This window comes from Myzus persicae, unplaced genomic scaffold (assembly GCF_001856785.1).
Source record: "Myzus persicae strain clone G006 unplaced genomic scaffold, MPER_G0061.0, whole genome shotgun sequence".
In the NCBI taxonomy this organism is placed as follows: Eukaryota; Metazoa; Arthropoda; class Insecta; order Hemiptera; family Aphididae; genus Myzus; species Myzus persicae.
Window position 1 is genome coordinate 111,503 of NW_019102034.1, and position 14,236 is coordinate 125,738.

At 28.6% G+C, this 14,236-nt stretch overlaps 2 protein-coding genes across 3 annotated transcripts in view; one reads left to right on the forward strand and one right to left on the reverse strand.

Moving 5' to 3' along the window:
- Positions 1-3,201: 3,201 nt before the first annotated feature.
- Positions 3,202-10,256, forward strand: LOC111031053 (2-iminobutanoate/2-iminopropanoate deaminase). Its single transcript, XM_022310838.1, has 5 exons — positions 3,202-3,480; positions 6,711-6,871; positions 9,667-9,735; positions 9,827-9,882; positions 10,092-10,256. The coding sequence occupies exons 1-5, from the start codon at positions 3,329-3,331 to the stop codon at positions 10,134-10,136; spliced, it is 483 nt and encodes a 160-aa protein (XP_022166530.1). The 5' UTR covers positions 3,202-3,328; the 3' UTR covers positions 10,137-10,256.
- Positions 10,257-10,406: 150 nt separating this feature from the next.
- LOC111031051 (pyrokinin-1 receptor-like) overlaps positions 10,407-14,236 on the reverse strand; it is a 55,263-nt gene continuing 51,433 nt past the window's right edge. For both annotated transcript variants that reach the window (XM_022310837.1, XM_022310836.1), the window contains exons 7-8: positions 12,277-12,402; positions 10,407-11,054 (exon numbers count right to left, since the gene is read on the reverse strand). In XM_022310837.1, the coding sequence (XP_022166529.1) occupies positions 12,293-12,402 (110 nt within the window). In that variant the 3' untranslated portion in view covers positions 10,407-11,054; positions 12,277-12,292. The remainder of the gene's footprint in view (positions 11,055-12,276; positions 12,403-14,236) is intronic.

The window sequence follows — 14,236 nt, forward strand, 5'->3', positions numbered from 1 at the left end:
TTAGACCGGGAAACTAAATTCGACTTAATAAACAATAAATACAAAAATAAATTCATTAATTTTTTATCCATAACAGCTATAGCAAAACACTTTCAGCATAAAAGTAAAAATTTAAAAATTAATAACCAACACATAAAAAATCAAATCAAAACACACAAAGGTGACAAAAGTTCCACGGATAACCGGTTCCCACACACCTATAACAAACGCTGAACCAGCATTAAAAATCAGTGAAAAAATACTGAACGAAATTACAATTAAAACCCTTGATATAGACATAAATCCCACTTTAAAATTCGAAGAAAAGCTATTGCTACAAAATCTAATAAATAAATATCACGATTGTTTCGCAAAAAAAAATCCAAACAATATAGGAACTTTTGAAGTAGTAGATATTTCAATACCCACAACTAATGAGGAACCAATAAGCCTCCCACCTCACAGATTATCTATTAAAGAACAAACCGAAATACAACGGCAAATAAACATATTAATAGAGGCAAAAATAATCGTACCGTCTAATTCGTCTTATGCTAGTCCCGCGTTTCTGGTTCCCAAGTCGGACGGAACAAAACGATTAGTAGTAGACTATCGCGCTCTAAATAAAAGGGTACCTCATCAAAATTTCCCAATGCCGCATATACAAACAATACGTATATGACTTCTTAGAAAGAGCGAATTACTTTAATAAAATGGACATGCAAAATGGTTTTTTAAATGTACTATACTCACAATAAATTACTAACAATAGTAGATAATACCTAGATATATTTTAATATTTATTAAGAAGTATCGTTTAAGCTGCAATAGCAATCAATTATTGTAAGCCATTATTTAAATGTATTAGTATACAAATGTGTAAAAGATATGATATAAATGTAAACATTATAATGGCACTTTTCTTCAAAAAAAAAATAATGCCAATGAAGAATTACAAAATTCATGTATTTAATTTTCAATTTTTACTAATCTTACACTATATAACCTATATTAACCTACTAATCTACTATTATAAAATAATATATATATATATATTGTATAAAAAAATACACTCATAATATTGAAAGCCATAACTCAATTGTATTAATGCGTAACTGTAAAAAAATGTATAATGAATGTAAACATTGAGCTTACGTATGGTATTTAAAAAAATTATGTTAACAATGAAAAATATTTAATTCTCTTGTGTACCTAATCTTAAAATTTAATTAAAATCTAATAAATATCTTCATTACTCATTTAAATTAATAAAACCGATGATCAGCACAATATCTTTTTAAAAAAAATGTCAAAAAATTATATAGGCATTACACGTTTACAATGTATAATTCTTTTAAGCCATTCACAGCATACAACAACCCAAGCAGTTTGTAAAATGTTCAACGGAAATATCAATTTACAAGGAGCAGAGTTTTTTCAAAAAAAAGGAGTTAGTAAACAACAGATACCTATCTTGTTGTGGAAACCAAATTTTACTCTAAACCGAGAACCAATATCAGACATCTCAAAAACAAAATATACCATTGTATGTATACAAATTAAATGATGTAAGCATTATGGATGTTTTTGGTACGCGTTTAGAAATAACTTATACTTTAGTAACCAAAAATATATATAACACTGAAATCAAATAAATTAAAATAAAAGAGGAGTATTGTGATGGTGTGGAACACCATTACAGTTTTCATATTTTTATAATTATAATATTGCGAATAGTATTATATACTGTACAAATATCATAGATGCGCGTATCATCTTTTATCCATTCTGTAATATCATGGAGCAAAGCTATATATATGTATAACTATTTTGTATAGTTAACAAAATTTATAATAATCGTACGGCCTGCTTGACATTCGTCAGCCGAACCAAGTTAGTCTCGTCTCACCACTTGATCCGTGTATTGTTGCTGCCAGGTCATCGGTAAAGTAAAATATTTTATATTACATTTTGTTTTACATTTTAAATATACGTTAAACAATACTCGGTATAACTACTTGTCTTGTCGAACATCCAAATCCTCTCACATTCCCCCGTTTGGTACATGATCTATCACTACGGATACACAATTACACACCGTATACCAGTAGTGATAGACAATAATTTAACTGTTACCACGTAACAATGGCTCTCAGTATATTTTTGAAATCTTCGTTTGCCCTTTCGATGGATCCTTGAGTTTGACTATGGGGTGGTTTACCATGGACAATTTTTACACCATCCCACATTGAACATAGCTCTGATATAACTTTATTTACGAACTGTCGTCCGTTGTCGGAATGTAAAATATTTGGAGCACCGAAAATAAGAAATATATTTAATAAGTGGTGTGAAACTTCTTTAGCAGTTTTAGATTTTAGAGGTCTTAGTTGAATAAACTTGGTTAGGTGATCCTGATAATTTAATATAAATTTAAATTCACCATCTTTGCAAGTTTGCATATCTACCAAGTCTACTTAACGACGGGAAAAGTTCACGACATATAATAGGTTTGATTACAATACCTTTTTTCGGAACTTTTTGTTTATGTGCATTATTATATTGTTATCTGGTATTGTATCTTGCTTGGTTACCTACATCATTTCTAAGCGACTTACAGTTAAATGTGTGTGTGATACGGTGACGTCTGCAATAACTCCATAATAAAATTATAACTTTTAACGACTCTAAGAACACGGTAGCTATACACGAATGACGTTTTGAATTCTGCATATGATCATTTAAACAATGCAGGCAATCAACAGCCGATGTGTAGGAATCGGACTTTGTGAAACCATTACGGTCGTTGTGAATTAATTTACATTTAATGAAAATGTTTCATGGCGTTTGACCTCGGCGCGTTGAAATAATAAATCGTAGACCACATTAACAGCCCTATCAGCCGGGACATAGGTTTAATTTACCTTCATTATTATATATATATATATATATATATATATGTGTGTACATTAGGTATACATAACGCGTACGCACGCGCGCGCGCGCACACACACACACACACACACACACAATACATATCATAACTGGCGCAGTACAAAATGTGTACAATTATGTCGAAACGTGATATCGGTTGGGCGGGGTAACGCGATCCTCAATGATCTCTGATTGTCGCGGCACACTCGGTGCGATGTCGATGAAAACAGTTGTCGATTATAATAATGTTATCATTATATTTTTATTTTTTTTTTTTATTTGTTACCACGAGTAATAGGCGAGACCTCAGATAGCGGAGAACTCATCACCGAAGGACTCCGATAATAATCGATAACCACCGCCATCACCACTCAATAATAATATTATAACATAACTACTGAAATACGTTAATGTTATGTTCATTAGTAGACTCACAGCTCGCACACCGGTCATCTGCACTCCGTCGCTGTTCACAGCGCTAAGGAAAAGTTCCGAATTCTCCGAAGGTATGAGCCGCTTGTCACACGTGTCCACGGACTTGGCGGGCCCGTCGGTCGGGATCTACAGGTGATTGCATTAATTTGATAATAATAATGTCAGTGTATTCATATACATGCGAGGCGTACACTGTAATATTATTATACTATTGTATGGTTTTGACGAGTGATGTTATACGTACTGCACGACGAGTTTACTCATCGATGGTAACACCCCAGACATACGATGCCGAGTTCATATTTCCTTTCGAATTGCTTATGACGGTCAAAGTTTTAAACTTCCGTCACTCAGCGTGAAGTCTGACCGTTTATTTAGTAGGCCGTCCGCAATAAATATCGTTGTCATACAGCTTGAGTTTGCGATGCACTCGTGTCTCATAATATATATATATATATATATATATATATTATGTAATATATATGTGTATGTAATGCACTCGTAGATCTTGTGCGGACCGATACGTCAAGTCGGACATATTAATATATTATTGTAAAGTCCGTTTTATGAAATACATTTTCCCGACGGGCCATGTTGTAAGCCCAATTTGTTTGATCCGCACATAATTCTCAGGACGCATTACATTATTCGAGTTCAAATATAGCTGTGTCTAAGTTATTCTACTTACAACGGTCATTGAAAGTTATTGCTGTGATTCTGTCAGTTTGAAATAGAAATTGCAAACCAAACAACCTCGAACATATATAGAAAAAATAAATTCTGTTTGAAGTGAAATGTAATTTTGATTCCGAATCCATTAAAAATGTATTTTAGATCCGGGTGAAAATGTATCTTTGATATAATATAATATTCTAATAATGTCATATGATCACATAATATAGGTACCTACATACAGTTTCTACGCGGTATATAAATCAACAAATTTATTGTCAAGTATCAAATACTGTTAACATTTTTTAATCATCTTTTTCAATTGAATGTTCTAATATTGTCAATACCAGCTGTAATTAGAGATCTTAATATAAAATACAAGGTAGTAATATAAAAAACCAATAACAAAGTGAAATAATATTGTCACATGTTTTCACAGACGTTATTTTGTGCGGCAATATAGATCAATTATAACTTCTACAATAAAAATCACGATTATCGAATAATAAAATGTTAACTATTTAATTAAAAATTTGGTAAGAAATATCGTGAGCCTGAAATAATATTTTTAAAATAATTTTTCCATATTTTTTTTTATTCAAGGGAAACATTTTAATCATTTATATTCTATACGTAAAACTTATTCGTGATTTAAAAATGTAATGTCTTAGACAAACTGTAATAATATTAATGACTCTACAAACAATTAGTTGAATACTCTAATCGTTTAATCAATAAAAAATAATAGTGCACGTGCATACTTTTTATATTTTTAGTATACATAGAAATTAAAATGTCTACAGCGTTCTTTTGTTTTAATTGGATTTGGTTGTTATAAGTATTCTTTCTTGCATTAAACAGATTTAATTATGCTTGTTTTAATGAAAATCTGATTGAAAATAAACAAAAATTTTCTGAATTTATATTGGTTATACAAGTTTTTGTGAAAACCATTCTATTATTTATTTATTTTTACTTATTTTCTTCTTATTATTTTTGAGTGATTAGAATAAAACTCATAATCCTCAAAAAAAAGTTTTTTGTTTATTAAACTTAAAATTGCTTGATGTATCAATCTTAAAGGATCTTACCGAGATTATCATCGCTTTTAAAATATATTTTTCTAGTATTTAAATGTGTTTCATATCGGTAACGTTTAGAACGTTGCAAATTAAGTATAATTAAAGCGCCGTTCGTTCGCAGACATTAAAATTATATTTTATCATAAATGATATTCTAAATAAATTAGGTATTAAAATTATTTGTATCAATGTATAAGCATTTTTTTTTTATCAATGGATTATTATTTTTAACTTTAGGTCAAACTGTCAACACTATATTGCTTCTAGTATACTTATCGGTCGAACGATATCGAATAGTTAATTGAACATTTAAGTAAGAATATTAATACGAAGTAAAACTAAAAAAACAAATGTTTACAATGAAACTTAATGCATTTTATATATTAGTTATGTACTTATCATTATGAAACATACAATAATACGCAAGTAATTGCATTACAAAATTCTTGAATTATAACCAATTTTTGAAAACAATAAAATGCACGTATTTATATAAATTATAGGTACCTAAGTTCTTATATTTTTAAAAACATTTAATTAAAACATAATAAGGGTTTGAAAGGTAACGACTATATTGATAAAATATTTTATCTGTTTGTTACGTTGTTTTTTACTCATAAAATATATTATATTGTTACAACTAAATTTTTTTTTAAATGTTTGAATTTGATCGATTTGTTATAAGTTTCCTTTTGAATTAGCTAGGCAATAATAAAATCATGTTTTATTCATACATTTCCACGGGTGTTTTATGAATGTTGGGTCGATCTGAGACACTTACATTTTTTAAAGGAAGAATTAAATAAACAATTTTACTCTAATTTGATTAATTTAGTTAGTGTCGATTAATGTAATTATTTTTAATGATAAAGTGTGAAAACATGAGAAATAAATGTTACGAATTATTTTAGTACCTACGTATCAAATTTTAATTTTTGAGCATCAACTACAACGTTATATACTTACATTAAATTATTTACATTCGATTCATTTATACATTTTGTTGTTTTTTTTTTAATAAGATATTACTTTATTTATATCCGTTAACAGTTTTGTACAATATCATCTATAATTATAATTACAAAAACAAATAAATACATTTCATTAAATTCTCGGAGAATGCTCTAAACCTTCTCTAACTTAATGAATAACTTTCAAATACTTATGTAATTGTAGCAGTTATACCTCAGTTTATTGAGTTATTTATTTAAAAAAAGTTAAAAGTTATATTGGGGCCAATTGGTTACATTTATCCTGTACATCGGTCATCTGGTATTTGAGAACAACATGACAAGCATAATATGCTTTTTCAAATATAAATAAAGTCAAACATTTTTTAAGTGATTACATTCATTTTGAAAATTAAGAAATAGGAACTCTTTATTTTAGATTGAAAAGCATCTAAATACCGGATTACAATACTTATCTTTTATACAGTGTTACACAGCTGACCTTTTAATATTAATTGTTATGTTATATGAAACTATAATCTCTATATTATAGGTACCTATCTATTTACTTAAGATAAAATGTGAACTTGTATAATATCAACCAATACAGGATAACACTGTTCGTCTTCAGTTAAAACGATTTTAATATTATTTGTAGCCAAGCAGTTAAGTACGGTGATACAGTTTACTTGTCAGGTACTTTGGGCTTGGATCCTAGTACCGGTAAGCTGGTTGAAGGCGGTGCTGGACCCGAGATAAAAAAGGCATTGGAAAATATTAAGCATGTCCTGGAAGCTTCTCAATCGTCTTTCAGTTCAAGTAAGTATATCAAGGCTAGGAAAAACTATGAAACTATTTTATCGAAACTTAACGATCATAATTAACATTATATTTCATCAGTGTGACCGTTTCACAATTCACACAAGTATTATTATTTAAGTAAATATAATATATTATAGGAGTAGTGCGCGTATACTCCATATAAACTGTGTTTTTAAATTAGAATCTGATCGACACAAATTAGTAGACATGTGTATTTTTTCCTGTAAATGTTATGAAGTCTAAAATACAAGTCTGTTTCTTCTTTATCACATGATACAAATAACTTGATTGAAAACCGATGACTCGTATACATTGTTTGAAATGAAGTCGACCTTTCCATAACACAACATTTTCATCAACAATTATACATTGATATACCACTATGCCACAGCAGATCTGACATTTTTCTGTTTATATTATTTTTGTTTCTTTGTGTAATAAATCGTATCGTCATGTTTTAAAATAAGAATTTTCAAAATTATAATTTGTCACGCGTAGTTGATTTTTTGTAACTCAATATATTTTTTCTTGAATTTCAGCGATCGCCGTTGTACATTATGTAATGTAATTAAAAGTCTAGTAGTTTTTTTATAATACCTTTAGTGTACCTATATAGTTATATAATATAACATGGTATTATTTTAAAAATATTTAAATTTAATCATGATTTATATTTAATACCTATAGGTATTAGTTATGCGGTATCTGAGGTGGGTATCATGTTTAATACTTTAATCACTGAATTTGTTGATATTAATTAAACAAAATACTAAATACATTTACCTCCCTTATATTCTCGACTTGCTTAACAATGTAAAATTAACGGCTGTTTCCACAGTATATTTTATTATACAATTTATAAAAACGACAACGGCACCCGACAACACATAATTCTGTGTGAATAATTGTGTAGGAAAAAATATTAATAGTTTCTGATACAGTTCCGAATTCTGAAAGTTACACAAGTGTCTTTTGAACGCTAGCGTATTGTATAACCACATAGGTATTTGTTCATAGTTTGCTGTGCAGCAATAGACATTAATGAGGATTCAGTGAAAACGACGTGGTATATTAAAATTTTCAAACTACTCGTAGATAATTTCGATTACATGAAATGTACGTGTGATGTGTCATATTTTATATTATACGTTTTGGTCAAAGGACTAGTAATGAAATATTTGACTTAAAGTTTACTGCATTGTTTGTTAACTTGGAGCTACGTTACTTTCCATTGAGGAAATATGCGAACAAGCTAAACATCGACATGGTACATCAGATTTACAACTCAAAAGGAATCGAAAAAATATGGAGAAAATTCAGTAGCCAAAATCATATACCAACAATATAATATCTGTACTTTATATAACTATATTTATTCGTGTTGCAATATTCTTTGATATTTGATCCGTTAAGAGAATATCTAGATACCTATATGACTGCACTGTCTAGAAGTTATTACTTTACACTTATAATACAGTATACACATATAATATTGTGTCGTCTTCGGTTCTGTATTTTACACTTTGCCATATTATGATTGATTCTTATAATAGGTATGTTTGCGATCGCCATCGTTATAATACATTTAGCGTTAAACTAATTGTTTTTCATTTTATTCAGTACATATTAATAATATCGTGTGGCCAACAAGTGTTTTGAGCACGTGATGTAGTAAAATTACACGTATGCGTCGGAACTACAATATATTATACACATATTATATAGTTGGCATGTAGTCAAACCAGGTTATTAATAAAATGTGCACTAAATAATCAAGGGCTTACCATAATTTTAATTCAAGTAGTTGAACTAGTAGCAAATTACAATAAGTAACTATATTCTACATTGTATTCCCTATTATTATCGCATTTTTAAATTCCAACCAAACTGTGATTACAATGATTGTAATAGATAGCATTCATTATTAACTACCTATATAAATACGTCAATAAAATCATATTATAATGTAATAACCTTATTATAATTATAAATATGTTCATACGTGTAAAGTTTTTCATCATTCGACCCACAAACTTGTATTAAAATTAAAACTTTAATTTGGTCTTTTGCTTAGTTATTACCTTATGAATTCCTAACATAAATATATCTTCAAATGTTATTATATATACCATACAGTTTTTGTGACATATTTTATTATGTAAGTGAGTCTTACTGGATTTTGGCAAATTTCCACAGATGTTATGGTATTTTTGACTAGCTACGTGGCCAATTATGATTATTCATTAGGAAGTAATTACCAGTGATATCTTCATTCACAGTAAAAATTTGAAAAGCTTATAAGTACATTTAGATATTACATTTTTGTATTCACTAATTTTTTTAACGAATTATTATTATTTGGTTGAATGTCTGTACAAACCATATTATACAACATAATAATATATAGAGTAACCAAATTATAGACTATGTTTATACCTATGTGATGAAAATTTAGAAGTTGAATAAGTATTACAATACTAATAATGAACTCCATACTTCATTTTATATGCCACATATAACTATGCTTAAAAACTAAAAAAAAAAAAACAGAATCAAATAAAATGTATTTTATTTATAAATTATTCAATACACTTAGGTATACAATAACACAAAAATAATAGTAAGTTACATTTTAAAACAAAACTATTTTGTTTAAATATAAAGGGTGAATTTATTTATCTCGGATACAGTCATCCATGTGATTACGTAATAAAACAAAAAGGGACCCCTTTATTTTGGTGGTAACATGTTTGGATAATTCTTATAAGTGTATATATTTTTATTATTTCCAGTCGTTAAGACCACGGTTCTGTTAGCTGACATAAAAGACGGCCCGACGGTGAACGAGATTTACAAGCAATGTAATTATGCGGGCTCATTTGAATTTCAAAATAGATAGCACTAAGTACTGATTAAAAACAATAATTTGTCTCTTTATTTTCTATTTAACAGTTTTTGTGCCGCCATATCCGGCTAGAGCAATGTTTCAAGTGGCCAAATTGCCTTTAGTAAGTATTAAACAAAACTGACTTTAAGACATCACTGATGTGATAAATTATTATAGTTCGTGTTTTTTTTTCTGTCACTATTTATATGAGAACACTTGTGGCTTCATTCTTTTCGGAGGTCAATAAATTTACCAAATTATACTCATGTCACTCGGGCTGTTAAACTATGTGATGTGATGATAAATCTTTTTTTATGTTTATTTTTATAGGACGCCAAAGTCGAAATAGAAGTTATCGCGGCGGTTAACAAGTAACCTCAATAAGAAGATATATTTTAATTTTGTTTGTTTAAATGTTTTATTAACTCGCTATGAGCAACGGAAATAATCTAAATATGTTATTTACAATATAAAACGTGCTGTGTACACACAAAAGCGAGGATTTAATGCATATTCCGGGGATGGGATGGAAGTGTCTGTCTGGTACAATTGGAAATGTGACAAATTCATAGTTTTTATTTTACTTTCTTAAATATCTCATGGAGGACTTGTGGCAAAAGTTTTCAGTAGAATAATATTATGATTGAGTTAATTATTTTGAAAAACTCCTCATTCAAAAATTGTAGGAACTCGATTAGAGCTACTACACGAATGTACTATAATCATTGTGTTTCTAATTTGTAAAACCTAATTTTTAATTTTTTTCTATCTGTATTTCTCTTGTTGTCCTCCGCATGGAATTAATTAGGAATTCAAGTGTGTTTATACACATCGTCAAACCAAAGGGGGGAAATGCAAATTTCCTTCACATGTAATATAACCTAACAGAGGATATAAATTTAAGTGTGGAGACCAGGTCGTATATGGAAATAGGGTTTACTATGGCCTCCACTAACAAACAAGTACCAATCTCAGGTTTTAATATCTTTCGTGAGCATTTCTGGTTATGACATCCTGGGCAGGTAACGCTAAGTAGGAACACTAAATTTAATTCGGCGTCATCAGCATCGTGGTTGTCCTGTTGTTATTGGTCAACACGCCAACGGTTATTCCGTTTTCCAGCATTGCCGTGCCGTTTTCTTTGATTGCGTCTTGTTTGCTGAAGATCATTTTGCGTGGAAACCGCCTTGACTTGTCCACGGCCGACGACGTACCTGTGTCACTGGTCTCGTTGATCGCTACGATCGTAGGTTGCCAGGACTTGTTCGCCATCAGTCGTTTCATCGAATTCACCTGAACAGTTTCAGAAACAAATTATAACAATCGCTAAACAAACGTATAATATTATAATGTAGTCACCTGGTTAGAACAATGAAATATATCTATCACGAGAGGTAAGATGCAAGCAACAAAAATTGCTTTATAATATATAGAATAGTTATTTTAAAACTTATCTTATTAAATTATTATGGGCTTTTAACAAAAACCCCGTTATATAATATTTATAAGTACATAATTATATATAATTTTTTGTTAGGGTTATTTTTTTTTAGAGTGAAAAATGGTTTTTTTATTTCTAAATGGTATGGGCCTTTTCTGTACTATCTATAATAAATTAATATTTATTTATTTATTTTATTAATTCAAACGAGAATCGAGATGAACCCAATAACAATTTTTTAATTATTACATTTGTGGACTTAAATCTTTTAAAATCAAAGACAGAAAAAAATATATATATATTATAAACTATAAGTTGATAATAAAAATAATAATTACAAAACAATATTCAACTTATAGTTTATAGTTTGGCATTGAAATTTCAAGATCGATGCATACTAAAGATAAAATAAGAGGTAAGCCCTGTGAAATGTGTGGGACATTACTCCACTCATCTAAACTTAAATTAATTGTAAATACAAAATTATTTGCTTAATATTCGTTGTACTTAGAAAATTATTTACATTTGACGCTTTGGAATATTAAATTAAAAATATGGGTTAACATTTAAATAAAGTAAAACATAACTAGTTTGTATTCAAATAAATAATATATTAAAGTGTTATATATGATAAAAATAAACCCTACATTTAAAATGTGGGTCATCGTATTTTCCCGTTTCCTCATTAAACTATTAGGTGAATAATGGAGAAAATAAACCGACTATCCTATATATATATATATATATTATATGTATAGGTATATATTTATTGTTAAGCTTAATAATATTTATTTAGTTCATAATAAGTACCTACATCACATCATAATAGTATGTAATACTACTCACAAAAATGCCTACATGTATAATAGGTATGTTTATTAAATATTTGAGTGTAAATAAATAAGTTGCAGCAGAGTAGGTTATTTGTTTCTAGTTTTTAATAATATATGATATATGGGTGGGTACTGTACTACTGTGTATATTAGATAGGATGGACCTATTAACATAACGTGATTTTCTGCCTGGGCATTTTAACTCTCAACAACAATACAGTTAATAAATAGTTTTTTATACCTCGTCAAAATGACTACTACTGAAGCTTCTGCTGTGGCTGTGGTGTCTCTGCCATTTGTAGTCCAAAGCGGGCATGCCGTGATCGGGACTTATTCCACTGGCCCCTTTGCATGACCTCCAAGTTTCCTGACAAATAATTATCAGGAAAATGTACATTAAATACAATATGTGGATGGGTAGAAAAATATTCGTGTGTCACTTTAAAATAAACATTTATTAATTAGGTATTTAAGTATATTATTAATTAACTAACACGATTGTGTGCGTCTGAAATATAGTTTGGTTGCTTAAGTTTATAATAAATAAAATTATAAATTCATTAATTGTTGGAGCACGAATACAAAGTTTAAATGTTTTTAATACTTACACGTTCACTGCATGTTTAAACTTTCAAGGTTAAAAGTTCTTGCTAACAATTCATTTACTTATAATTTTATTTAGGCAAATAAACATATTACTATGTTATCAATTAATATAATTATTTATATCAGAAAATGATTGCATTTATGCCAGCGGCGGCTATCATACAAAATATTGGGGTATTAAATTTTAATTTAGTCATAAACCTAAATTAATTTTAATATTATCAATTGTTAAATATTTGTATAATAGGTATTACCTATAAATACAAAATATTGATTATAAGATGATTTTGGTATTTCTCAGCCATGTAACTAAATAGTATTGCTCATTGACCATCAAATTTTATGATTTTAGAAATCGTCTGAGACCCGAGTTAATTATATATTCAGTATATCCTACTGAAAATGTTTTAATTTTTCTGTGCTTTGAAATACTGACCTTTCCTGTGTTTCCAACTTTTCAAATTACTCATTAATATCAATAAAAATTTTCCAAATTAATAATCTAATAGAAATTTCCTTTCCCAAAAACAGCGACCACTAAAAACAAGAAAAATGTTGGTAGAATCTTGGGGAGTACAATCTAAATTTTAGAAAACTTAAAATTCACTATGAACTAGTATCCTTTTATAGGAAAATTCAAACGGTGCTACTGTTGGTTTATTACCTATTGATACCCTCTCTTGATCCTATTTCAAAAACAGCACTTCTATAATAGTATCCTAAGAAATTTAATAAGATAGGATAATACTAATTTGTCTAGTTATACTTATAATTATACTATCAATCAATCTATTCATGGTTTGATTACTTGTTCCTATTGTTCCTATCACTATCGTATATATTATGCCCTAGTCTCCAATTGTATTTCTAAGATGTTTTAAGATATTATGTGCAGTTTAGGTTTATAACTTATAAGTCTTGTATCCACTTTCCAGGAATATTATTTACTGAAACTTGACCAACCCTGTATCGTAAATGAAATGTTCAACATTTTTAACCGTGTAACCGTCATGAATAGAAGAAACACAAAAAGAAAACCATGTTTACTATAATATTATTTAGTTCTTACCAACTCATATTTTAAAATAAAACAATAGTATACATATGTGTATAGTTTATGAACTGTACACGCTCCTAGCAGGATCATGGGATGTATTTATTTTAAACAGATATTTCAAGTAATATAATATAATTTTAGTGAAAATGTAGGTAGGTATATTTAAATCGTATTTTGAAGTTCTATTTTTACAGTTCGAAATTGCATTCCCCCGTCAAGGCATTACCATTAGACTTATTGTAATCAAAGTTCATTTGCATATTTATTATTAAACTTGACACTTGTATAATGAATTGCAACAACTAGTTGTTAGTTGAATAAGATCTTAACTCAATATAGGTGCAAACAGTTATTTTCCTTTTGCCATTTTTAGAAAATATAATTGTGTTAAAATCAAAACTTATATTAACTAATAATATTATAGAGAAAATCATGATTCGAATAATGAACAAAATATATGAATATATTTATATACCTTATATTTATTATTTTATCAATTCAAGTATTTATATATAATTTCGATTAATTTTCCTTTTAA

What these genes read in the sequence shown, in the direction of transcription:
- LOC111031053 (XM_022310838.1), top strand. Translation starts at nt 3,329, where the DNA reads ATGTTCATTAGTAGACTCACAGCTCGCACACCGGTCATCTGCACTCCG. An exon ending in CCGTCGGTCGGGATCTACAG is followed by an intron (nt 3,481 to 6,710) that starts GTGATTGCATTA and finishes TATTATTTGTAG; the next exon opens with CCAAGCAGTTAAGTACGGTG. An exon ending in TCAATCGTCTTTCAGTTCAA is followed by an intron (nt 6,872 to 9,666) that starts GTAAGTATATCA and finishes TATTATTTCCAG; the next exon opens with TCGTTAAGACCACGGTTCTG.